Here is a 25,851-nt window from a genome sequence, read left to right on the forward strand (position 1 = left end):
GGTGCCAGGAACCCAATTCACCTGAGGCATCACCACTGGCTCCCAGAGTATGCACTAGCAGGAAACTAGAATCTGGAGCTGAAGCCAGGGATCAAACCCAAATACCTTGATATGGATTGTGGGTGCCTTAACTGCTAGGCTAAATGTGAAGTTAAGTTTCATACATTATACAAATTAGGAAATTAGTTTCAAAATTATCTATATCTAACAAAGATTATATACACTATTTGTATTCCTAATCAAAAATTCTCAGCTTTTAAAAAATGTGTCCCTAATTTCCTATTAGCTATGCAATAAATCAACCATTGGGATTAGCACTGTACATCTTGTGACCACTCTCAGCCTCCCTCTACACTGCTGGTGAGCTCACTATCCACTAGAGCTCTTCCACCTGACACCTGTGCTAGTCTGTCCAACCTGCCCCAGCCACCTGCTCTTACGGACACACATCTTCACTGCAGGATTCCCAAACTGAAGTTTTTGGAGGTAGTCCAAAAACTGGGCATCCTACAGAATTTGTTGAAGGTGTGAGAAAAAGAAAAAGATCAAGAATGTAACACATGTTTTTAATTTAAGCAACAGAGAGAATGGAGTTGTGGCTTACAGAGTGGGGAAAGGAGTGGGGATTTTGGAAGAGGGATGTGAGAATCATATATTTGGTCTGGACAAGTTTGAGATACCTGTAAGACACTTGTAGAGATGGACCACAAGCAGATAAAAGCATGAATCTGAACAGAAGATGTAAACTTAGAAAACTTTAATGCATAGAATTTAAAACACTATGAAATCACCAAATGACTGAATCTGTTAGAGGAGCAAACTGAACTCCAGGGTTACACCAACATTTAGGTATTTGGAAGAAAATGAACACACAACAAATGGCTGAGGGTCAATGGCCAGTGACAAGGAGGAAAATCACGAGTGTGTGGTGTCAAGAAAGTAACAATGACATCAAACGCTGCTGAGAGGTTGAACGAGGCTGAGAATGACCCATTAGATCTGGCAATGGGAGGTCACTGGTAGACTTGGCGAGAGTTTCATCAGTAGTGTACCAGGGATGAAAGTGTGTGAAGGGGCTTCAAAAGAGATTGAGGGGAAAGGTGGTGGAGACAGCAAGTCTAGACAGTTCTTTGGAGAAGTTTTATGGTAATAAGGAACTCAAAAAATGTGGTAGGAGCTGGAGTGTGATGAAAGGTCCAAGGAAGGTTTCTTCAAGATGAAAGAAATACAGCATGTTTGTGTAATGATGGCCATGATGCAATCAAGAGATAATTGATTAGGCTGCCAGGGGCAGGAGAGGAATAAATCACCAGCAGGAAGTCTTTGAGATGTTGGCCTAATTCACTCCACCAGGATAATACTGAATGCCTACTGTGTACAGGCCCATGGGATGCAATGAGGCAGAAAAGGAGTCAGGATTGTTCACCCATTGCAGAGGCAGGGGAGGGTGAGGACATACAGGAAAAGATGCAGTCAGACAGGTTTGGTTGTGTAAAGGTAGACCTTCTAATTACTTGTTTTCCTAGCACAGGTAAATATCAAGGACTGCGTTTGAGGGTGAAGCAGAAAAAGCAATGTTCCCAAATTTGCGATGAAGGTGTCAAACATGACTTGGGAGAGTGGGAGAATGCATGGATGCATCGACATAGGACAGCACTTCAGGCCTGAGGTCATGCACTTACAGCGAGTCTGGTGAATGCAAGCTGGGACTCCCCTCTGGCCTTGTTTAGCTAATCAGGCTCTAGTGTAGAGTAGGTGCACAGTTGGATCAAAATAGGGTTGGGATATTGCCAGAAAGCGACAGCAGGAAAGCAAGCCCAGCAGAGTTCAATGTGTGCAGAAAGAAGTGAATATAATGGTGGGGCTTCCCAGAGAAGCTGGAGAACAAGTGAGGACACAAGGAAGGGAGGCCAATTATTGACTAGAATTTCTCAGAGGGAGGTCAAATGATTTTTTGTAATAGGATTCTAGAGGGATTGACCTGGAAAAATAGTAGATGGAGTCATGCTCGGGTCTTTTCTCCTGAGAGCTTCAGCAAATTCTGCAGGATCTACTTTCAAAACAACCCTCACCGCTGCTACCCTGGTCCCAGCCACCACTGGCGACCTCTTGTCTAGGTGAGTGCAATTACCTATTGTTTTGTCTCTCTGCTTTTATCTTTAACATCCTATGGCCTAATCCTCAGACAGTTGACAGATGCAAGGCATTAAAGAGTACATCAGATTATGTTACTTCCCTAACTCCACTCAAGAGCAGCAAATCCAAAAACCTTACCATGGCCAGTTTTATATATATATACATACATATACATATATACATATATATATATACACACACGTGTGTGTGTGTGTGTATGGCCTACGTGACCTGGTCCTAGCCTGTGTTTATCTCTCCAAGTCAGTATTCCCTCCCTTTCCATGCTCAGTGCCTGCCTGCTCTGGTATCTGGCTGTTCCTCTTCCAGGATAACTTCATTCTAGTCTCCCGGCCTTTGCACTGACTACCCCTTCCTGCTAGAAAAATTTTCCCCAAGAAGACCCTGAAGTCTGCCCTCACATAGTCCTTCTTGGACACTTTAAAAAAAAAAAAGATTTATCTTATTTCTTTGAAAGGCAGACTTACAAAGAGAGAGAGAGAGAGAGACAGACAGACAGGGAGATCTTCCATCTATAGGTTCACTTCCCAAACATCCCCAATGATCAGGGCTGGGCCAGGCCTGGAGCTTGATCCAGGGGCACCCACCCATGGGTGGCAGATTTCTGCTGCTTTCCCAGGCACATTAGCAGGAGGTTGGATAAGAAGTGGAACATCCAGGAGTTAAACCAGTAACCACATGGATGTCAGCATTGTAGGTGGTTGCTTAACTCGCTGGCCCTCCTCCTTGCACACTTGATCTTAAACACTAGGCTGGCATTCTAGAACTCTCTAGATTGCTGTTTTATTGAGCCACACAAATTGTACCACCACTTGGTGTTATATTGTACTTGCTTGTTCACCATCCTCTCCCTCTGATGATAGGGACTTTGTCCTGCTGGATGCAGGGTGCTCAGGATCTAGAACAATGCTTGGCATATTGGAGGTGCTGGGTAAATATTTACTGGGTAAATGAATGCCTGGAAGCCCTACTCAAAAACATCCCAGAGAGCACTCATATTCCACTCTCCATTTTCTAGAGAGGAAATAATTACTGCCTTGCAAGGCCTTTGAGCCATCCAAGGAAACACAGCAAGCAGCAGATCTAAAACTCCGAAGTGGCTCCTAAACCCTAGCAAGTCACCATCTCTGAGCATCCCACTTCCTCTCCAATCACTTGGCTACTCTTCTGATCTAGGTCCTCAGTGGTCTCTTGCCTGGGCCATGGCCCAATAACTATCTCTCTTACATGCTTCAGCCCCGCCCACTGCTTCCCCTCCCCTTCCTGACTGCTCCAGGCGCAAGAACTTCGCTTTCAAACTGTAGGCCAGACGCTATAGCCACATGGGAAATGCACGTTACAGGAAAATGATGCATGAATTTCAAAAGCTTTTCACACCACAATAAACTGACCTATTACTTCCATTTTTCCACAAGCATGTGGAAATGCCCTCATACATAGACCTTTTTACTGAACTCAGTTTTCCCTGCCCCCAAGTGTTGTAACTTCCTTGAGGCATGCACAGGTATCTTAACAATCTTTGCATTTGACAATACTAGCTACATAGTATATATCTGTTTTTAAAAAATGATTTATTTGAAAGGTAGACTAACAAAGAGGAAGATAGAAAGAGAGATCTTCCATCCATTAGTTCACTCCTTAAATGACTTCAACAGCCAGGGCTGGGCCAGGCTAAAGCCAGGAGTCTTGGAACTCCTGGTGGCAGGGGCCCAAGCACTTGGGCCATCTTCTGTTGCTTTCCCAGGTGCATTAGCAAGGAGCTGATCAGAAGCAGAGCAGCTAGGACTTGAACCAGCTTAACCCACTGTGCCACCATGTCCACCCCTGTAACATAATATCCTTAAGAAACATTTATTGCATTGGTCGCTTATGCTTCTTGAAATGTTCTTCACATGATTTCCACATGGCTCACTCTTAATCCTAATCACCTCTTTGCTTAATAAAGCTTATCCTGCTGTTTTAAAACTGTGACTGCTCCTCCCTCTCACCTCTTTTACTCCAGAGCATAGGTCACTTTCAAACACAGCAAAATTGCTTGTACACTTGGGGCTGGTGCTGTGGGCCTTGGTTTGTGCCCAGGTGTCTCCACTTCCCATCCAGCTCCCTGCTAAAGGTCTGAGAAAAGCAGCAGAAGATGGCCCAAGTGTTTGGGCCCCTGCACCCATGTGGGAGATTTGGATGAAGTTCCTGGCTCCTGGCTTTGGCCTGGCCAAGAGCTGGCATTGCAACCATCTGGGGAGTGAACCAAACAATAGATCTCTCTCTCTCTCTCTCTCTCTCTCTCCCTTTCTCGGTAACTTGGATTTTCTAAATTAATAAATCATCATTTCCAAATGAAAGGCAATTCTGTGTCTAAGGGAGTTCTTTTGGGAACCCCTTGAGGAGGAATGAAGAACACATCTGGGTCCCAGACGACTATCACGGATGTCAGCAAAGCAAGAAGGCCTCCCTCAGAGCATCATTGAGACCTGGAGACAGGTGGCAAAGGTCCCATAGCTTAATAAAGGTTTATGATTCAGGGAAAAGATGTATGTAGTAATTACTGAATAAATTACTGTTGGCTGCATGAACCAACCAAGCAGCCAATGCTGTACCAAAAACGAGGTGGGACCTACAGGAACGAAAGCCCTGTTCTGACCTGAAGGCATCTGCACGTGGTTGAGGAGAGGGACTTGTAGGAAGTGGTGGGAAACACAGGCTTGAGCTTTTATTTCCAGGCCAGTTTCAGAAGCCTTGTCACTGGACACAGCATGAGGCCTTGTCCACTTTACATAGTTAACGAGTTAAGTGTAAGTATATTCTCTAGTAAAGAACACTGTAATTAATCTAATACTTATAGATAAGCGAAAAGATGGAGAACGTGCACTAAGATTCTCAAACTGAAGGTATAATAGTGGGATGAGAGCAGGCTTTTTTCCCTTGTTCTATGGGCTCCAGAAATTGTAGAAGTTAATGCAACACTAATGTAGCCCAACAAACAAGGGTGGGAGCAAGGAAGCGAAGGGCTGGAGGGAGAGAGGGAAGATGCTGGTATACTTTGCTACTGAAATTTAATTAGCACAAATGTCTCATTAGCTTATTTTTTATATTTGATAACACACTAATCTGATATTTACTTTATTCTGAAACAAATAACTTCATAGAAACTGCCTTGAGAAGACAGATCTAATGATTTTAAATTTTTTATTAACTTCAACTTGGCTCTACATATTTAAGTAAAGGAAAAATAAAACTTCCCCTTCAGTTTCACTATCAAGAAAGTCCAAGGATTTCAAAACACTTCTAACCAAGAGCAAGTAGGAATCTGAATTTCTAAATTCACAAAAGTAACAAAAATATGCAGCAGCCAAGGAGATGAAGACTTGAAAGCAGTGTGTGCTTCCCGGAGAGCCCAAATTCAGGAAGGCAAGGAGCTCAGATGCTGTTGGAGCCTGGGAGTTGGAAAAGTGGCTGGGGAGAGAGTCTAGGACACAGGTGTCCTCCGGCATTCGGCAGGAAGGCTCCTCTGTGCACCCACCCCTCCATGACCACGACGTGGCCCCCAGGAGCTCTGCAAGGTTCCACAGTCCTCACCGGGCCCCAGTGCCACTATCAAGTCACACTATCTACGGACATTCCTCCACTGATGCCCAGGAGCCGCTGCCTCGTTCAACATGGCGCGAGCCTTGCGGGTTCGCACTCAAGCTAGACACACGTTTAGGGGAGGGCTGCCTGGAGGTAGGGACCCATGGCACTGGCACACAGGAATGGGAACTGGCCCCTAGGGGCCGCACTTCCCCAAGGGTTGGGTGTCATGGAGAGGAACTGGCTTTGTGAGAATTTAGAAGCTTGGCCCCACTTCTCTGAAGGCCTCAGGATGTTGTCACAACAATGCCAAATTGCCACCAGGGGACTCCTCTCACAGACACTCTCGCATTGGGCCATTGTGCTACCCCCAGAAACTGTGTCTGTTTCACAGGGTCCTGCCATAAACTCCACCTCCTTCTCTGAGCTTCTGTGTTGAGGCTGAGGGCTCTCTGGATAAACCAAAATCACCACAGTTCACCTTCTGGTTTCACTTTACGTCAACCAGAGAGAAATCAACCTTTTACATCAATTTTGAAAAGGCTGCCTCCACTTTATAGTAAGAGATGCTCTTTGTATAATTCTAGAGTCCCAAAGGACTAATGTAATATGTGAATGAACCATTAAAGAAATGAGAAAGATGCCCTGCAATAAAACTCGAGGTGAGATGGGAGGACCGAGGAGCTGTTGATCATAAGGAGCAACCTTCCACCAAGAGAGGAAGCAGCAAGCTTTGAGATCTGTTGCACAGCAGGGAGAATGTGGTCAAGAATAATGACAGCACCAGTTTCGAGATAACCAGGGAGTTAAATTTCATGTCTTACCTTAAAAAATGATAGGTAAGTGAGGCGAGGGATGGCTTAATTAGCTTGATTGAATCATTTCACATTATATACATACACATATCAAAACAGCACATTGCACCCCGTAAATGTATACAATTATGATTTGTATTAGTTAAAAAGAGTATTCAAGTGAGAATCTAAAAATTAATAATAATCTAGATCCAATATTCACTTGAAAATGAAAAATATAAGGCAACAATTTCTTATTTTTTGAAAATTGTTATCCAACTTGGTTCTAGCTGACAAACTGATAATAAATTTTGAACAATGTTCCCCAATCAATAAGTCATTTATACATTGAGCTAAATTCCACTACAAGTTTTTTTAAGATTAATTAAAAAGGGTTTTGAAACCCAACCCTCTTCTTCAAAACATCTTTTGTTTCAGTAAGTCCAGTGTTGATCCATATTACTTAATAAAAGGAAAATAAAGCTATATAAAAAATTTCTCCATGCATTTTTATTCTTTCATATGCATTTGGTATGAAGAAGTTACGCCTCCCCTCAGTAGCTGGAGCCCATCACGGGAGGCAGGATGACAAACAGGAAGCCAGCAGCATCACAGGGCAGTGGCAGAGAACAAGCCCTGCATATGTCTGATGCACATTCCAAACACTGACCACTTGAGCTTTTGCTCTTAAACTCAGGGCTCTTCCTGGGGCTCTTGGTCTCACAAAAAACAAAGCAGAGCTGGCTTTGTGGTGCAGAGGGTTAAGCTGCCTGAAATGCCAGCATCCCTGTATGAGCAATGGTTCAAGACTCAGCTGCTCCACTTGCAATCCAGTTCCCTGCTAAGGCACCTGGGAAGGCAGCAGAAGACTGTCCCTGTGCTTAGGCCCTTGCTGCCCACACAGGCGACCCAGATGAAGTTTCAGGCTCCTGGCTTTGACCTGGCCTGGACCAACCCTGACCACCACAACCATTTGGGGAGTAAACCAGCGGATGAAAGCTCTCTCTGTATCTCTCCACCTTTTAAATACATGCATGCATACATACATACATACATACATAAAATATACATAAAATCTTTTTAAAAAAGCAACAGAAATGAGATCTTTATTTTTCCTAATTCAAAGACAATATTCAAAATGCATAAATACTCATAGATGGAATTTAGGTCCCTTTAATGAATTCCTCGTATTCTAACCCTTTTTGTTAGGACAATTTTATATTTACAGAAAAGTTGCAAACACAGTACTGAGAGTTCCTTGTGTACCCTTTCCTCAGCTCCCCGTTATCCTGACATCTTATATCATAATGGTACATGTGTCAAAGTCAGGAGAGGGTACACGGGCCAGTGCTGTTGGCTGAAATACAGCCCGCACTCCGATTTCAGCGGGACCGCGGGGGGGACTCGAAGGCTGTACCTTGTGATCTGTTTCAGCATCGTCATCCTGGTCATCCTCGCCGCCCGGGCTGGAGTTGGCTGCAAAGGTGGGTCCCTGAGAGTAGTACTGAGAACTTCGGTAACCATCGCGCCTCAGTTTATCACATTCTGCAGGGGCACAGGCGAGGAAGGGCATTAAAAACCACAGTGTGCTGGCTCCTCTCTAGTTACCTTTCCCTAGGCATAGTAACATTTCAAAATAGCCATGTTGAAAATAATGATAAAACCCACTAAGCATGATTAAAGAAACGAATTCACACTGTAGCCAGGTGAACACACTTTAAATGGGTTCTCCTCCCAGCTCACTGCAACCCTAGGGGGTAGATTTTATCATTGACCCTACTCACAGGAAATTGAAGTTCAGAGTAATTAAATTATTTGCTTTGTAGTGCAGTGCAAGTATGCAGTGGATTCACAACTTAACTCAGGGCCTGAATTTCTACACTATAATTTTTGACACAAAACAATTATGTTATTCCACATTAAAATAATATTAATAATAATAATACAAGCAGCTCTTGCCCTGGGCTTGTTTCCTGGCGTCACCATATGGAAGTGCCCCAGGAAGCCATGGAGGATAATAGGCTCATCCTATTGTAAGTTCTCCCTTTAACTTTGTTGCCAAACAGCTTGTGCCTGCTGTGTGGAATTGAACACAGAGCTGGGTACCAGCCTGAGTGGAAGGTGACGAGGGCACCGTACAGACAATTCATCAGCAAGGACCAGCGCAGGAAGAAACAGGCTAATGATTCTCTAAAGCACCGGGAGCTCTGCCGGGTTCTCAGACTGGCAGACTGAGGGAGCATTTGTCTCATAAAAAGGCATCATCACGGGGGTTCTTTAAATACCCAGCTTTCTAAAGGAGCACAGAGCGTCTTTGGTTTGGAGAAAGTTTCCTGGAGGCACAGCTCAGAGAAGCACACGTGTGAAGGCTCTCAGAACTCCACGAAGGCAGCCTTGGAGCTGCTGCCTACCGGGAGGGCAGGGCTGGGAGATGAAAATAGGAGACTAACTTTAAATAAGCCAGGGAATTAAAAAAAAAAAAATCCTCATTCTCCTTTGCTCTCTCACAGTGGGAGTGGAGAAAGTTTCCAGTTTAGAAACGTAAGTCAGATTTCACAAAGTCCCACGAAAGCAGTCATGGGGCTTTATTAGAATGCCAGGTTTGGGACTGACCATTGCGATACAGTGGGTTAAGCAGCCGCCTGCAGTGTCAGCATCCCATAGGACCATCAGTTCGTGTCCCAACTGCTGCAATTCTGATCCAGCTCCCTGCTAATGTGCCTGAGAAGGCAGCAGAAGATGGCCCACATGCTTGGGCCCCTGCCACCCAACATAGAGTTCCAGGCTTCTGACTTGGGCCTACGCCAGCCCTGGTCACTAAAGACATTTGGGAAGTGAACCAGTGGATGGAAGATCTCTTTCTCCATCTCTCTCTCTCTGTCTGCCTTTCAAATAAATAATTAAAAAAAAAAATTCACCTGTAACAATAAGATAACTAAGCAGCACTACTTATAAGTACTTCAGGTACTTATGGGTTACATAATTAGTTGCTGGGGCTGGCAGTTAAAACTAATATTGATTAAATTGGAATTTGTAGAAACATTTCCTGGGTCTAGTGTTGTGGCATAGTGGTTGAAGCTGCCATCTGTAGTCCTGCATCCCATAGGGGTGCCGGTTTGAGTCCTGGTTGCTCCACTTCTCAACCAGCTCCCACTGATGTACCTGGGGTAAGCAGCGGATGATGGCCCATAGTGCTTGGGCCCCTGCACCTATATGGGAGATCTGGAAGAGGCTCCTGCCTCCTGACTTTGTTTGGCCCAGCACAGCCTGGGCTGTTGTGGCCATTTGGGGAGTGAACTAGCAGGTGGAAGATCTCTCTTTCTCTCTCAAATAAATAAAAATAATTTCAAATGAGTAAAAATAACTTAAAAATTTAAAAAATAAATGAAAAATTTCGGAAACTTTCAGAATATACATGTTTAATGAGGTTTTATTCACACTAATGTAATCCTTTATAATGAGGAATGCTTTCACATTTGACAATTTCTCCTAAATAAATAAACAGTTCAATCAAAACCTACACTCCCACTGCTAGAGAGAATGTCACATAAAGCATGATGAGTAGTTTTCAAATAGGATTCTCTGCAGTCTTCTGGGATTCTATAAACACAGGACTTGATTTTCTTTAAACAATACCTAGAGCTAGGATAAAAAGCAACACTCAGGGGCAACAATTTACATACCAAATTTTAATGCAATAAAGGGAATTACTTTGCCGATTTGTGCTGCGAAATTAACTTCCCTGTGGTTCTGAAATAAAGCTATCTATAAAACTGAAGTCTCCCAAGAATCAAGGGTGAGTCTTGTAAAATAAACCAATATAAACTGTTACTTCTTGTGGCTACTTATATAATCCAGGGTTTTCAAATGCTTGACAAATTAAAAAAAATGCAAAGTGGAGGCCAGGTCCCTTTGAAATAAAGTCCTCCTTATTCAAAAGCATCTGTCTTGCTTTGCTAATGAACCTCATCATTTGAAATTATAGAATTTCACACTATACCAGCAAGCCTTTAAAAAGTTTGTTTTATGTTATTAGACACCAGGTAAGAGTTTGGCACTCCACTCCCCTGAAATGCACAGCCAGCCAAGAGAAAGGTGTCATAGGTAAGACTGTTTTTGCAAGAGAGATTTCCTGTACCAGGAAATAAGAAGAAAGTTCTGGGCCATTCCATTTCTAAAGCCTATTAATTCTAAATTCTTAGCAATAATATTTAAAAAAAAAAACCCAAACAACATGACACATGTTAAATAATAAAACACCAAAATATTGCAAAATTGCTATCCATACATTAGAAGCCTGAAAGGCTGGCAATTATTAGTGCTGTATGTTCTATGTAAGCCAGTGTTTTGAGTCCAGTTTAAAAGACAATGCCTTTTGTTCTACCATGAAGCTTAAGTCACAGAAATCTTCAAGTGGTAGTATAGCAAGTAAAATATGATGCTGAGACTAAGACAAACTAAGCAGTATAGGTTCATGGCAACAATCAACTTATTTTACTCATTAAATTTCCCAAATCTAGTAAACTCATCAAGTCCTATAGTCACTTACTCCAACTCTGGAGAAATCTAAGCGGCAAGAGAGCTGTTTCTAAAACTGTGGCCTTGTTCATTAACAACAGACCTGATCCTCCACAGAGCGAGAGATGTAAGTCAGAGCAAGTCATGGAGAATAAACATATTTTTCCAACATCACATCCATTGCAGGAGCAACTTCTTCTTCTTCTTCTTCTTTTTTTTTTTTTTTAAATTTATTTGAGAGGCAGAACTACAAAGAGGGAGAGACAGAGAAAAAGGTCTTCCATCCATTGTTCACTCCCTAAATGGCCACAATGGCCAGAGCTGGGCCAATCTGAAGCCGGGAGCCAGAAGGCTCCTCCAGGTTTCCCACACAGGTGCAGGGGCCCAAGCACTTGGGGCATCTTGCACTGCAAGAGCAGTACAGAGCATAATTTAGAGCCGGGTAATGTCAGCATGTACAGGCTAGAAACCAGACACGAAATGTAACAGAAGATCTATCTTGAATACACATTCTTCTTGCAGCAGAAATTTAAAGGAAAACTGTGTTATTGTTTTCACACGCCGCTTGGATAAAGGTGTCACTGTCCATTGTGTCCTCTGGTTTCTCAACCAGAAATTTCTTTCTCCTTTTTCATGCCAAACCGTTTTCTTGAGCACAAGGACAATGAACAAACATTTCTTGGTAGACTACAGTTTTAAATACAAAAGAAAAAACTTTACAATATAGAGTGAGGGCACCTGACCGTCTCAGGAATTTAATGTTGCTTGGATCTCCACATCTGTATGAATCAAGCTATTCTTTCGATATTCCATTTTTAATATTTTAGACATGCAAGACAGTGAACTAAAGAAGCTTTCAAGAGCTATTTTCAATTTTCTCCACTGGAGATCCTTGCCGAATTGTCAATGTCCTGTTATTATTCCTCCATTCACTCGGTTAATTGCAATGAACTAGATAGGTGGCAGCGACACCAGTTCCCAAATCTCAGGGTCTTAACACAACCAGAAGATTCTCTCATGCACGGCCTTCTTGTCCAGCCAGAGTTCGCAGCGCTCAGGGCAGAGTCACTGAGTCACTGGGTCCAGGCAGATGACCTGGACCTTGACTTAACGTTGGTGAGATGACAGCGTAACGAGAAGACGCTGCATCTCACAGTGGCTCCTGGAACCTCTGCCCAGAAGTTACAGGGCTTACATCCGACCCAATGTCAGATTGCACTGGACAAAACAAGCCACAGCTACAGATCGGACAAGGAAATGCAACCCTAACTCATGCGCAGGGAAGAAAACTAGAATAGTCAAGAATAATTCTATGACTGTCAAACAGGATGACACTGAATCTAACATTTTCCAGGTGCTTGTTACCTTTCCTGTCAACACTTCTTTATTTATTGCTTATTTCCAATCCTTCTTGAATGAGGCTGGGAGCCTTTTGACAAGAAATTTGCATCTCCAGCAAAAAAGCTACCCTTCCTTGTTTGAGGAACAGGAGGTTGAGCACTGGGTGGGGCTCTCCATAATGAGTAGTGGAGAGCTGTCTGGAATGCGGCAGACCTGGAACTACTTATACCTGTGAGAACTAAGGAAGAGCTACCCCCTAGAAACTCAGGTCTCCACTCCTGGAAAATCGGAAAATCACTCTCCCTGGGAAGTTGTAGTGACAGTCATTCAACAAATATTTTCAAGTACGCAGTTCTGTGCTAGGCACCATGTTAGAGCCTGGGACATCAGAACTTTGTGTAACAGGTGCTTAAAAATCACTCATTGCAGTGAGAATTTGTCACACAACTCCTAACTTAATTACAACTACCTTGAAGCCTTTTGCTTTCAAAACCTAGCAGCTAAGTCTATAACAAGACTTGCTCTTCTGCCCACAATTCTTTTTTTATTTTTTAAAAGATTTTTATTTATTTATTTTATAGGTAGAGTTACACAGTGAGAGAGACAGACAGAAAGAAAAGTCTTCCTTCCACTGATTCACCCCCAAAATGGCCGCAACAGCCGGAGCTGCGCCGATCTGAAGCCAGGAGCCAGGTGCTTCTTCCTGGTCTCCCATGCGGGTGCAGGGGCCCAAGCACTTGTGCCATCTTCCACTGCTATCCTAGGCCATAGCAGAGCACTGGACTGGAAGAGGAGCAACCGGGACTAGAACCGGCGCCCATATGGGATGCCGGCAACGCAGGCAGAGGATTAACCCAGTGCGCCATGGCGCCAGCTCCCTGTGCACAATTCTTTCATGATTTTACCAAGTCTTTGGCTACACTGGTACGAAAACATCGTGAGGCTAAGAGTATGTGTTTTGCTAAATATCTGGAACACTCCTACTTGGATTCTTTTCACTCTCAAAGACCTGGGCATTTCTAATTCCTCTCAGTTTAAAAGAGAGCCCAACATTTGCAGCCATCTGGGGAGTGAACCCAGTGGATGGAAGCGCTCTCTCTGTCTCTTCCTCTGTAATTCTGCCTTTCAAATAAAAGAAATCTTAAAAAACAATTTATGGAAAAGTGGAATTACAAGATAGATTTATTTTGACATATACATTTTGTGATTTATGTAGTTTATTCATTATTACACACTTGCCATGAACTTTATAAAGACCTCTCATATTAGCAGACATTGTATTGTTCTAAAATGGAAAAGAAAACCTTTTTGATCCCTTCCTCTGGAAACTATTCTATAAATCCTCAGATGTATCTTAGTTGAACATATCAGTATTTAATGTATATTGCCATCACTGCTTTCCCAGGACTCTGATGGGTGTCAATAGTCCGGCCTCCACTGCCCTGCAGTGGCAACTATCATGCTTGAAGTCAACTCAACTCAATGTGCTCCTTCAAGACTGCTTCCTCAAAATGCCACAGCTGGGTCAGCCTTGTGGCATAGAAGGTTAAGGCGCCTCCTGCAACGCCAGCATCCCACATGGTGCCAGTTCAAGTCTCAGCTGCTCCTCTTCCAATCCAACTTCCAGCTAATGTGGCTGGGAAAAGCAGCAGAAGATGGCCCAAGTGCTTGGGACCCTGCAACCATGTGGGAGACCCAGAAGACATTCCTGACTTCTGGCTTCAGCCTGGCTCAGCCCCGGCTTTTGGGGATTGAACCAGTGGAAGGAAGATCTCTTTCTCTCTCTCTCTCTCTCTCTCACCCCTTTTTTCTGTATCTCTGCCTTTCAAATAAATTAATAAATCTTTAAAAACAAAATATGTTACTGCTTTGAGATTGACCTCAAATTCTCTCTTCCACAAAGTCATCCCCAGTGACACCAACCATGCTATCCGGAATCCCTCAGTATCACAAGGATGCCACCATAGTTTTAAAGACTGACTTCAGGGCTGGCACCACGGTACAGTGGGCTAAGCTGCTGCCAGCAATGCCAGCACCCTACATGGGCACCAGTTCAAGTCCTGGCTGCTCCATTTCTGATCCAGCTCCCTGCTAATGCCCTGAGAAAAGCAGTGGAGGAAGACCCAAGCGCTTGGGCCCCTGTACTCATGAGGGAAACCCAGATGACGCTCCTGGCTCCTGGCTTGGATGTGGCCAATCTCTGGCCATTGTGGTCATTTAGGGAGTGAACTAGCAGATGGACACTCTCTCTCACTGTCTCTCCCACTCTCTCTGTAACTCTGCCTTTCAAATAAATAAATAAATCTTAAAAAAAAAAAAAAAAGACTGCTTTCCCATGACATTGTGCTTACACCACCAAGTCACCACAGTGCCTTCTGTTTTCTTTTAGATACATCTACTCTCTCCTTCCAGGCTGACAGCTCTTTGAAGAAGCCATAGGTCTTCACATTTTCTTTGTGCTTTACACAGTATCCAAAGGTTCAGTTGTCGCTTTTAACAGGAAGGAAAAGGACTAAGGAGGCTTAATAACACCCTTGCCAAAGAGACAGAATAATAGCTACCGGAAGTCTTATAAGAGTTCATCAGCCCCTAAGACAACGCCTTCTTCTCTGTAACTCATGTATTATGACTTCTTTTTCCACTACCATGCCTGCCTCCCCCACCCCCCTACCCAAATCCACACACATTTATCCAGTCAGTCAACAAATAGTTACCGTGCACATACTACCTGCCAGCTATCATCATGAGCATGAGTGTCCACAGTGAACAGATCAAAGATTCCTGTGTGCTTACAGCAACATACATTAAATACTGATATGTTCTAATTAAATACTGACATGTTCTAATGGGGAATACGTAACAAATAAACAGAAAGTAAGCATACAGCATCTTTAAAGGTCCTGATAAGACTGTGGGCATTTGGCACATCACGGGAGACCACAGATGACAGCTCAAACACTGAAGGCCCTGCCAATCGTGTGAGAGCCCCAGACTGACTTCCAGGCTCCTGGCTTCAGCCTAGCCTAATCCCAGCTGTTGTGAGCATCTGGGGAGTGAACCAGCAGGTGTAAGATTTCCGTCTCTCTGCCTTTCAAGTAAAATGAAAATAAGTAAATAAAAATTCTAAAAAGCTATTTGTTTAAAGAAAGAAAGATCCTAAGTGGTAAGAGAAAAAACAAGCAGGGGAGGGACTGGGGAGTGGTGCTGTGGCGGCAGCTCAGGCCTGCCAGGGTGATGGCATTTGAGTGAAGAAGGAAGGTTCCATCACCTTGACAAAAAGCTGGACACAAGTTCAGTTTGCCGAGTCAAGAAGCCACTTGGAGATGATGAGGTTAGGTAGGACAACAGCAGGGCCTTGCAGGTGACTGCAGGGACTCTGCCTTTTCCAAGGAGTAGTTCTGGAAGTCGCTTCTTTGAACAGAGCAGTGGGAGGATCTCATTGCCTTCATCACCTCATTCCTGCTCACCCTCCTGCCCAGGATGCCAGACTCAGCTCAAAATTATGCAAATATATAAATTCCAAACAAGCTGCTGTGTTTGTTAATCTATAGGAGGAAACAGCAAGTCACTTAGTGACGAAAATAAAAGGATATGGCTATTTTTACCGTTACCATTCATTTGTGTAATTCACCATAAGCTATCTTTTTTTTTTAGATTTATTTATTTATTTGAAAGTCAGAGTTACACAGAGAGAGTAGAGGCAGAGAGAGAGAAAGAGAGGTCTTCCATGCGATCGTTCACTCCCCAATTGGCCGCAATGGCCGGAGCTGCGCCCATCTGAAGCCAGGAGCCAGGAGCTTCTTCTGGGTCTCCCACATAGGTGCAAGGGCCCAAGGACTTGGGTCATCTTCTACTGCTTTCCCAGGCCATAGCAGAGAGCTGGATCGGAAATGGAGCAACCAGGAATCATACCAGCACCCACATGGATCGCCAGCATCCCAGGAGACAGCTTTACCAGTTACACCACAGCACCTGCCACATGATTTTTTCATATGCATAATTCCATGAGAGAAAGCATACTATGTAGTGAAAATAATCCAAATGTTTATTAAAACATTTATGAAATATAATAGGGGAAGTTCTTAACTTAAATAGGTGTTCATCAAATATGTGACTTGTTTAAGAGGCAGGCTGGGAAGGAGAAGGAAGTGAGAGATAAACTGAATGCATAATAGTAATACAATCGGATTTGTTTTTCTATTCTCCAAGGATACTTTATAGGAAAATGGGTGGATACTGGGGAAAAAACAAAAACAAAAACAATTATTGATTAGATTTGCCAATTGATTGGATTATGTGAGAAAGAAAAGAGTAATGAAAAATGTATTTGAAGAAAACATTGCTACATTAAAGCCAGCAGGACCCATTAAGTAGGCTATTTTGTCATTTTTTAGGTCTTATGGGTAGTATTGGCCCATGAAGGTGAATTCCTAGGAAAGTTTTGAAATTTTAGGGCAAAAGCACGATTTGGCTATTTCACAAGAGCTGAGTAATCTAGACATGCCATATTTTAAAATCTGAATGTGGTTTATTTCTAACAGTATTAAATCCTTCATAATCCTCCTATTATAACGCAAGGTCACTGAACATTGGGAGGACTCCAGTTCCAAAGTCCACTATGAAAATAATGGTGGCAATGCACTCTTTCTGAGAGGAATCCAAGTCTAAAAACAGGTTTTTTTCAGATCACTGGTTTTTAAGGCCAATAACACTGCCACTTTCTGAAACGGAAAGCCCTTTGCCATCACTATGTGATTTGTGTTTAAAATAATTCTGCAGGAATTGAGGGAAAGCAGCTCTTATATCTGTCTTATGGATTATGAAACCCAGGTGCGACGTGTCTGGCAGCTTTGGGTTTCCAAACTTCTATCCCAGCTATTTATCCATCAGATTATTAACAACAGGGTAAAAGGACAGTTCTAGTATATATCTTCGCCTCAGTCCCAGAGGACTAAGAATACTTAAGACTACCAACATCTATGTGCAGAAGAAAATCAGTTTCAGTCTAACAGCTGTATTGGGTTTTATGCAGCCAAAGAATGTAGTTACGCCTTCAAGTAAGCTGACAGGAAAAACTGACTACACTTAAATATTATGCTTTGTAAACCTTAGAGAACTTACTTCCTTAATGAAAATCAAATGTAAATGCACTTAAAAATAAAAGGGCTCCACCTCCCTTTCATTAATCATTTGGGTTTGGCAATACCAGGGAAAAAATCTAAGCTGATTCTGTAGTCCTGAATCTGTCTGCCACTCATGCACAATGAACTTTCCAAAAATTCACTTGGACTCTCCATAAATTCTTCAAATCTGTTCATCTTCAATTCATCTAAACTGGCCTCAAGAATCAACAAACTAGGACATAATTAAGAGACTAGAGATGTTCAAAACCTTTTCTAAATAACTCACTTATTTGTAGCATATCCAAGGGGTTTGAAAGATTGAGATCACCTTAAAGACTGTGGATTTAATATAGATACTTTTGATGGATATTTTCCCAGATAATTTGATAATAATTTTAAATGGTAGATTTCAAATAAATATGCCCATTTGGTTTATGATTGAGCTAGTGATTCATTCTTTTCCCTCTCCCTCCTTTTATTAAGAGTTATTATATAATTATTCAGGAATACTTACAATGGCATAAAAGCATATTATTACTTACCTAGTAAGAAGCTTAAAGCTTAAATTTATCTCTCAATAAATGCAAATGTGAGACCATAAGACCACTTCTTCACCAATCATCACTTAGCAACAGAAAAGGATAAAGAGAAAATGTATGTATGTCTTTAATGATTAAGCCCAAGCCTTTCTAGAAGTTCTGAAAGTATATGTATCTCCCCTCTTAATGGCGCACATAAAGACAAAACGTTCCAGGTGCTAGAGGAAGATTTGTTTCATTGCAAGCGAAGGAAGGAAGAGAGGGCCAATCAGAAAGCAGGCGGGGTCAAGGAAGCAGGAAAGCTCACCGAGGGAAGGAGCCTCACTTTGCCTTAAGAAAGCTAGGCATCAGAAGCAATGGGTGGCAGGCCTATTAATGGCCGATCTGTACAGTGATCTGCCCTCAAGGAGACCCAACAGGCCAGTCCACTGCAGTGGCTTTCAATGTGGTAAGCCTGGGCTTCAGCAGAAGTCAGCTTGTGAAGAGCCCTGGCAGCTCTGCCAAGAGTTGCATCACTGGAAATGGACCTGCCCTGGAGTCGAAGGATGCCCGGGTCAGAGCCACAGATCTTATTGGCTCTAAGCTGAAAAGCCCTTCACTCAGCCCAACTTCCAAAGTGACCACTGCAGCTGAGGGGATGGTCAAGTAGGGTCAGCAACATTGCAGGCAGAACTGTAAATTGCTTGTTAGAGATGCCACCTGCCTTTACCTGGCCAGCTCTCCTCCCAGGCCAGCCAAGTAATGAAAGTCAACAGAGTGCCTTCCCCTAGGAGGTTCACACCTCCCTTAGGATATACCCCATGTGAAGAGATAGATAGGTCTGGGCCTCTGAATTTACAAGGCCTAAAGCCCACCAGATTATTATCAAGCCCCTTCTATCAGGTTCTATTTGCCTCTCAAGCAGAAAACTTAATTGTAGCTTAGACAGCACCTTTCTTAGCTCCTCTAATAATGACTCTGTCCTTTTTTCTAGACCCTGTCTAGCGCACTTGGGCCTCATTCCTTTGTAATCATAACCTCTACTCTACCACCAATGGCTCTACTCCCAACCTGTGTGTACTGATGGTCCTCTTCCCCACTTAATGCTGTATAATTGTTCAGACCTGGTAAATGCCACTCTTTGGATCATTGGTTACTATCCTCACTCTGTCTTTTATGACCATGTCTAAATATGATCAGAGTCGGCAAACTTGGAAGGCTTCCATAGCCTTGGCAACTCATGACGACAGCCTAGGGTGGTTACTGGCGCCATAAACTAGAGTGTCAATTTGTTGGGTGAACAGGAGCCACTGTGCACTTGCCCCTCATGTGGGATCTCTGTCCTTAATGTGCTGTTCATTGTGATTTAATGCTATAACTAGTACTCAAGCAGTATGTTTCACTTTGTGTTTCTATGTGGGTGCAAGCTATTGAAATCTTTACTTAATATATGCTAAATTGATCTTCTGTATATAAAGAGAATTGAAATGAATCTTGATGTGAATGGAAGGGGAGAGGGTTGGGAGAGGGGAGGGTTGCGGGTGGGAGGGAAGTTATGGGAGGGGGAAGCCATTGTAATCCGTAAGCTGTACACTGGAAATTTATATTCATTAAATAAAAGTTTAAAAAAAAAAAAAAGAAGAAGAAGGGGGACGAGAGCTATACAGACTGACTCCAGCACGAAGTTGGAAAAACGAAAGCCAGGCTGGTGCCAGTCATGTTTTCTCTCTAACCAATAGGCTTGATGATTCTCCCAACAGGTGCATCGACCAGCCATTTCCTTCTACAGGTCTGCGTATCCTTCCAGACAGTCAAATCAGTGCTAACATGGGGAACACACAGACAGAACACTCAGAGGCATCCAAGCTCAGAATCTCAAGTCACCTTCTGCAACAACCACTATGGAAACTGAGCTAGGTCTGAGACTGAGCAGTTGTTTGAGGGAATCTCAAACAGTTGTTTGAGGGAATCTCTGCGACAATGCAGCAGAGCTAAAGGGTTGTGTTCCAGCCTTCAGGGTGCTTAAGCTGCCAGATGCCTGATAAAGCAGTTTATTTTTAGTTTTTTGAAAGCTTTTATTTAATAAATATAAATTTCATACGTACAGTTTTCGGATTATAGCAGTTCTTCCCCCCCATACCCGCCTTCCCACTCCCAAACTGTCTCCACCTCCTACTCCCTCTCCCATCCCATTCTTCATTAAGATTCATTTTTAATTATCTTTATACACAGAAGATCAACTCTATACTAAGTAAAGATTTCAACAGTTTGCACCCACACAGAGACACAAAGTATAAAACACTGTTTGAAGACAAGTTTTACCGTTAATTCTCTTAGTACAACCCATTAAGGACAGAGGTCCTACATGGGGAGCTAGTGCACAGTGACTCCTGTTATTGATTTTAACAATTGACACTCTTATTTATGATGTTAGTGATCACCTGAGGCTCTTGTCATGAGCTGTCAAGGTTTAAATGACTTTATAGAGAGCAGTGGCTCTCCAAATAAAGGTGCATGAATGCCCCCAGGACTTGTTAAAGCACTGCGGGGCCGCTCTCTTGAATTTCTAGCATGTTCCCAGACCATTCTGCTGCTGTTGACCTGAGAGCCACCTCTGAGGAAACTGTCTCAGAGTAAGGTCAACACCTACAAGAGGAGGAGAAACAATATCCAAAGAGGCAGCATGCTGTCCACTTGGGGTGCAGGTGAAAGAAGTCTTCTCTACACAGAAGTGCCAGGTGGAGACCCTGAAGAGGGTAACAGAATTTTTAAAGCTTGTGTAGGGGGCTGGCTTTGTGGCACAATGGGTTAAGCCACCACCTGCAGTGCTGGCATCCCATTTGAGTGTCAGTCCAAGTCCCGGTTGCTCCACTTCCAGTCCAGTTCCTTGCTAATGTGCCTTTGAATGCAGCGGAGGATAGCCCGCTTGGGTCCCTTCCACCCAAGTGGGAGACCCAGGTGGAGTTCCAGGCTCTTGACATTGGCCTGGCCTAGACCTGGTTGTGGCAGACATTTGGGGAGTAAACCAGTGGATGAAAGTTCGATCTCTCCTCTCCTCTTCTCTCTCTCTCTCTGTTGTTCTGCCTTTCAAATAAATAAATCTTTAAGAAAAAATTCCACATGAAAAATTACAGAAGGCCCGAAGGGAAGTGAGGTTTATTCTGCTTCTCTTACGATGACGCCAATGATTCCTATTCACCAAGAGAGTAACTTAGTAGAAAATACAGAACGAAGAATTTCACTGATACAGGGCAGCTCACCAGGGAAGGGAGGGAGACTGCCACGTCTGGTACTTACTTTTAGTCCCTACAGAGTATTATTTTGTTTGAGGAAATACTTCAGCTTTCATGTTGCAAGCTTACATATCAAGATTTCCTTAAAATGCTTGCAGGTTTTCTCTTTGATCTAAACACTGCACCTCACCTTCAACTGCAAAGGAAGCTTCCTGGTTCAGGTCCCCACCACCTCTCACCTGATTGTTGTGACAACCTTGAACTGTTCTGCAGCTTCCACACCCCTGTTCACCTCAGGGTGAACTCTTAACACAGAGCCAGATTGATCCATTTAAAAAGATGAGTCAGATTAAGTCACACCTGAGTTCACATCTTTCCGATGATTTTTCTTGCCCTGCAAATAAAAGCCAAAGTCCTCCTAATGGTTTCTAAGTCCTTCGTGATCTGACTCCTAGGTATCCAGCAGGTGCTCAATGAGTTCATCAGATGAATGAAGGATCACCTGTGTGGGCTCCACAGTGCACCTGGAAGGGCACCATGATTATATGATGGATAGTGTTGCTGGCCTGGTGTTCTGCTTGGTGAATGATGGCAGCTGGAAAAATTCAGGGAGAGGCTAGTGCTGTGGCATCGCAGGTACAGCTGCTCCCTACAATGCCAACATCCCATATGGAAGCTGGTTCACAGTCTGACTGCTCCACTTTTGATATAGCTCCCACTAATGGCCTGGAAAAAGCAATGGAAGATGATCCAAGTGTTTAGGCCCCTGCCACCCATGTGGGAGACCAAGAAAAAGCTCCAGTGCTCCAGCGCTCCAGTGCTGGCAGCTGGCAGCCATCTAGGGAGAGACCCAGCAGATGGAAGATCTCTTTCCCTCTAACTCTTTCAAATAAACAAATCTTATTTATTTATTTATTTATTTGACAGGTAGAGTTATAGACAGTGAGAGAGAGAGAAAGGTCTTCCTTCCGTTGGTTCACTACCCAAATGGCCACCATGGTCGGCACTGTGCCAATCCGAAGCCAGGAGCCAGGTGCTTCTTCCTGGTCTCCCATGTGGGTGCGAGGGCCCAAGCACTTGGGCCATCTTCCACTGCCCTCCTGGGCCACAGCAGAGAGCTGGACTGGAAGAGGAGCAACTGAGACTAGAACCTGGTGCCCACATGGGATGCTGGCACCGCAGGCACAGGATTAACCAAGTGAGCCATGGCGCCAATCCCAAATAAACAAATCTTTAATAAATAAATAATTGTACATTATCAGCCTATTTTTAAAAAGTTCATGGAAAATGTAATTAAAACATAATGCACATTTTCTGGAGACTTTTTGAAACATCTCTTCTGCATACATTCCTACAGACTTACTTCTCAGGGTACAGTTTAAAAACTTGTCATGGGATTCCAAATCCCACTAAACTTGGTGGTAAAAAAGCCATCTTAATTGTTAAAGTGATCATATTAAGTGTTAAAGTGAATATATAGATAGGAAAGCATTAAAGGGATCATATAAATAGGATCAAGTACCTGGTAATAATAATAGATAGAATTAAAAAGGAGATAATGTCCAACATGGGAAGCACTCCTATGCCTAAAAAAATGTGTTTAGTACATTTTCAAATGACTTCTCATTTCAGTCTATAGAAATAGAGGGCCCTAGATGGGGAAGACAGAGAACCAAAGAGGGAACGGAATCAGTATTAACGGTGATCATCAGCTCAGCCATCCAACCGAAGATGGATTTGCACACCTGCTGGAAAGAGTCGTTTTTGTCTCCCCTATGTCCTGGGACCAGTGTCCCCTCACTGACATTAAACACCACAGGCAATCTCATTTTATGTAGGGCTTTTTAAAGGGCATTTTGATTCCTATTCTTCCTCTATGGCTAATACCTATCAAAGTGAAAACAAAACCTTCTAAGGATTAAATATTAAAACTTAAGCCATTGAATAAACTGTTAGCTTTGTTTTTCATTGCACACTGTGGAAATAGTTACTATTAAATGTGTCACTTGCCATAGCAGAAAACCAGCATTTCACATTCCTTCTCTTCCCAGGCTCAAATTAATTTTATAAGACTTGGAGAACGGCCGACGCCGCGGCCCATTAGGTTAATCCTCTGCCTGTGGCACCGGCACACCTGGTTCTAGTCCCCGTTGGGGCGCCGGATTCTGTCCCGGTTTCCCCTCTTCCAGGCCAGCTCTCTGCTGTGGCCCGGGAGTGCAGTGGACCTGGGCCCTGTACCCCATGGGAGACCAGGAGAAGCACCTGGCTCCTGCCTTCAGATCAGTGCGGTGCGCCAGCTGCAGCGCACCAGCCGCGGCAGCCATTGGAGGGTCAACCAACGGTAAAGGAAGACCTTTTTCCCTGTCTCTCTCTCTCACTGTCCACTCTGCCTGTCAAAAAAAAAAAAAAAAAAGACTTGGAGAACTACATCGGACTGAAATGAAGGCGGAAGCGTGGAGACGCCCATGGCCGAGGTAGGTGCAGGAGGAAAGTGAGCAGAGCGGCCAGATGGGAGGCATCGCCTTTCACTGTAGCACTACAAAGCCCTATGGCTGGCAGTGCAGGAGCATCACCAAGGTGACTCCCTATCAAATAGCCCTCACAGATTCTAAGCCAACCCCAGAGACTCACTGCGCAGTGAATGTTAATAAACCTCAGGCACGGCACCTTCAATGTAGCATTTTTATGCCGCTGCTGAGTGAGAGAGAGGCCACTCAAGTTACTCACTTTATCAGGAGTTAAAATAGAATTGCTGAAATAGCAGACTGGCTACAGACAGAAAAACAAAACAAAAAGCCCTTTGTTTAAACAATGCACAGTGCTTTGTTAAGACCTGGATCATTTAAAGGACTGTCTTTGCTATTCTATCTTTTGTGTGCTGGTTACCATCAAAAAACTTTTTTTTTTTCTTTTTACCTTTCCGAAAAAGCAAAGACTGTTCATTTTTCCTTTGCTCTGAGGAAAGTCCAGAGCAGTTAGCATTACAGAAAATTTCACGAACCATCAAACCCAACAGGAGACATTAAATAGCTCGTTTGGTAGGTAATTTCCACTCTACTAACCCCATACTTTTGGCTTTTCTCCTTTCTTTGCTCAACAGGGAATAGAATCCCTTATTCCACTAGGTTGGGCAACTTTCCCTAAAGGACAAAAATTCCAAAAGAGTCTAATGAGATACTAAACATATACAAAAAAAAAGTCTTTAATTACATTATCATTTGTCTTTGAAAAGTCAACTAATTGAATGTACCAGCAGTGAGTAGAGAGCATGCCAAATGAAGCCACCCCTTTCAAACACCAATGAATTAGCAGCCTCATGGAGGTTGCGTTTCTATCACACCTCTCTGCTGAACTACCTCAGTGTGCTTGTGCTCCCTCTCAAAACAGGCCTTCCCCATTTCCCTAGGAAATCAAGGTCACAACCTCTGACCCTCCATCTTGCCCCTGAGGTCAACTGCTCTTTTGAAGGTCACCAACGGCCACCCCATGATCGGTTCACTGGGAGACCCAGACTGAGTTCCTGGCTCTGGGTGCCAGTCTCAGTCTCACTCTGGTTATACTAGGGATCTGCAGTGAACCAGTGAATGGGGGCACAGTCTGTCTACCTGTGTCTTTCAAATAAATACATTGAAATTTTAAAAAAGTGGTAAAGTCCTCTCCCCGGACTCTGTCTGCATGTGGAGCACCGTGATGACTGCCTCATCCGGGCTGACTTGTTCTTCCCTCAGTGCTGTTTTACTGACTCCTCTGTCCAGAGCCCTAAAACGAAGCCTTCCAGCTCAACCTCTTCTACTCATGGCCCCTTGCTCTTCTATTCCCAATCTTGTCACTTCCTCAAGTCCTTTTGTAGCTTTGACTCCAATCTTCCCCTACACACCAAACAACTTTTCCAGACACCTCCAGGACCTCTACAAATGCAACAACACTTTCTGTCCGCCACAGCAGGCTGTGCTGGGGATACCCAAGACAAAAGACCAGGTCCTGCTCCCCAGGGTCCCACTGCCAGGTGGAGAGAGCCCTGTGTAAACACACCCGCACAGGACCTCCAGGACAGTTTAGGGAAGGTTCTGTAGCACTGCGTGGAGAAAAGAAGGGGGCTGCCCTGGGGAGGCCAGCAGAGCTGTGTGGGGGCACGTGTACCTACAGGATGACTCCCTAGGTGAACAGGAGTTGGCCAAATTAGCAAAGTTTTGATCCAGAGGGGAAGAGGCACAGCCTGGGACATGCAGTGTGGAGGCAAAGACAAGTTGACAGGCTGGCTTCCCAACGGAAGAGCTTGACCCTTACATGTGAAGGCACAAGGCCGAGAACGTGGGCGGAGGGCAGAGAGGCAAGGGAGAAGTGGGGAGATTTGGCAGATGAGACAGGAGACAAATGGGTCTGCTCAGGAGGAAGGTTCTCAGATGCACAGGAGCTTAGGAGCTGGAAAGGAACACTTATCTTGGGCGAGGCAAGATCCAAGTCGTACTTTAAAGAATACCCAGGGGCGGGTGAGGGTTAGTAATGCCACCACCGTCATCGAGCTTATCCATGAGTTATTCATGCACACACTTTATCTCTTCGGCTGCCTTTAAGTACCTGGAGGACCGCACTTGCGTTGGTGATC

General features: G+C 43.8%; 1 protein-coding gene across 4 annotated transcripts in view; it reads right to left on the reverse strand.

The window, feature by feature from the left end:
- The window catches only part of NHSL1 (NHS like 1), a 287,111-nt gene that overhangs the window by 38,362 nt on the left and 222,898 nt on the right, over window positions 1-25,851 (reverse strand). For all 4 annotated transcript variants that reach the window (XM_062186828.1, XM_062186832.1, XM_062186829.1 and 1 more), the window contains exon 3: window positions 7,930-8,057. In XM_062186828.1, coding sequence (XP_062042812.1) covers window positions 7,930-8,057 — 128 coding nt within the window. The remainder of the gene's footprint in view (window positions 1-7,929; window positions 8,058-25,851) is intronic.

This window comes from Lepus europaeus, chromosome 3 (assembly GCF_033115175.1).
Source record: "Lepus europaeus isolate LE1 chromosome 3, mLepTim1.pri, whole genome shotgun sequence".
Lineage (NCBI taxonomy): Eukaryota > Metazoa > Chordata > Mammalia > Lagomorpha > Leporidae > Lepus > Lepus europaeus.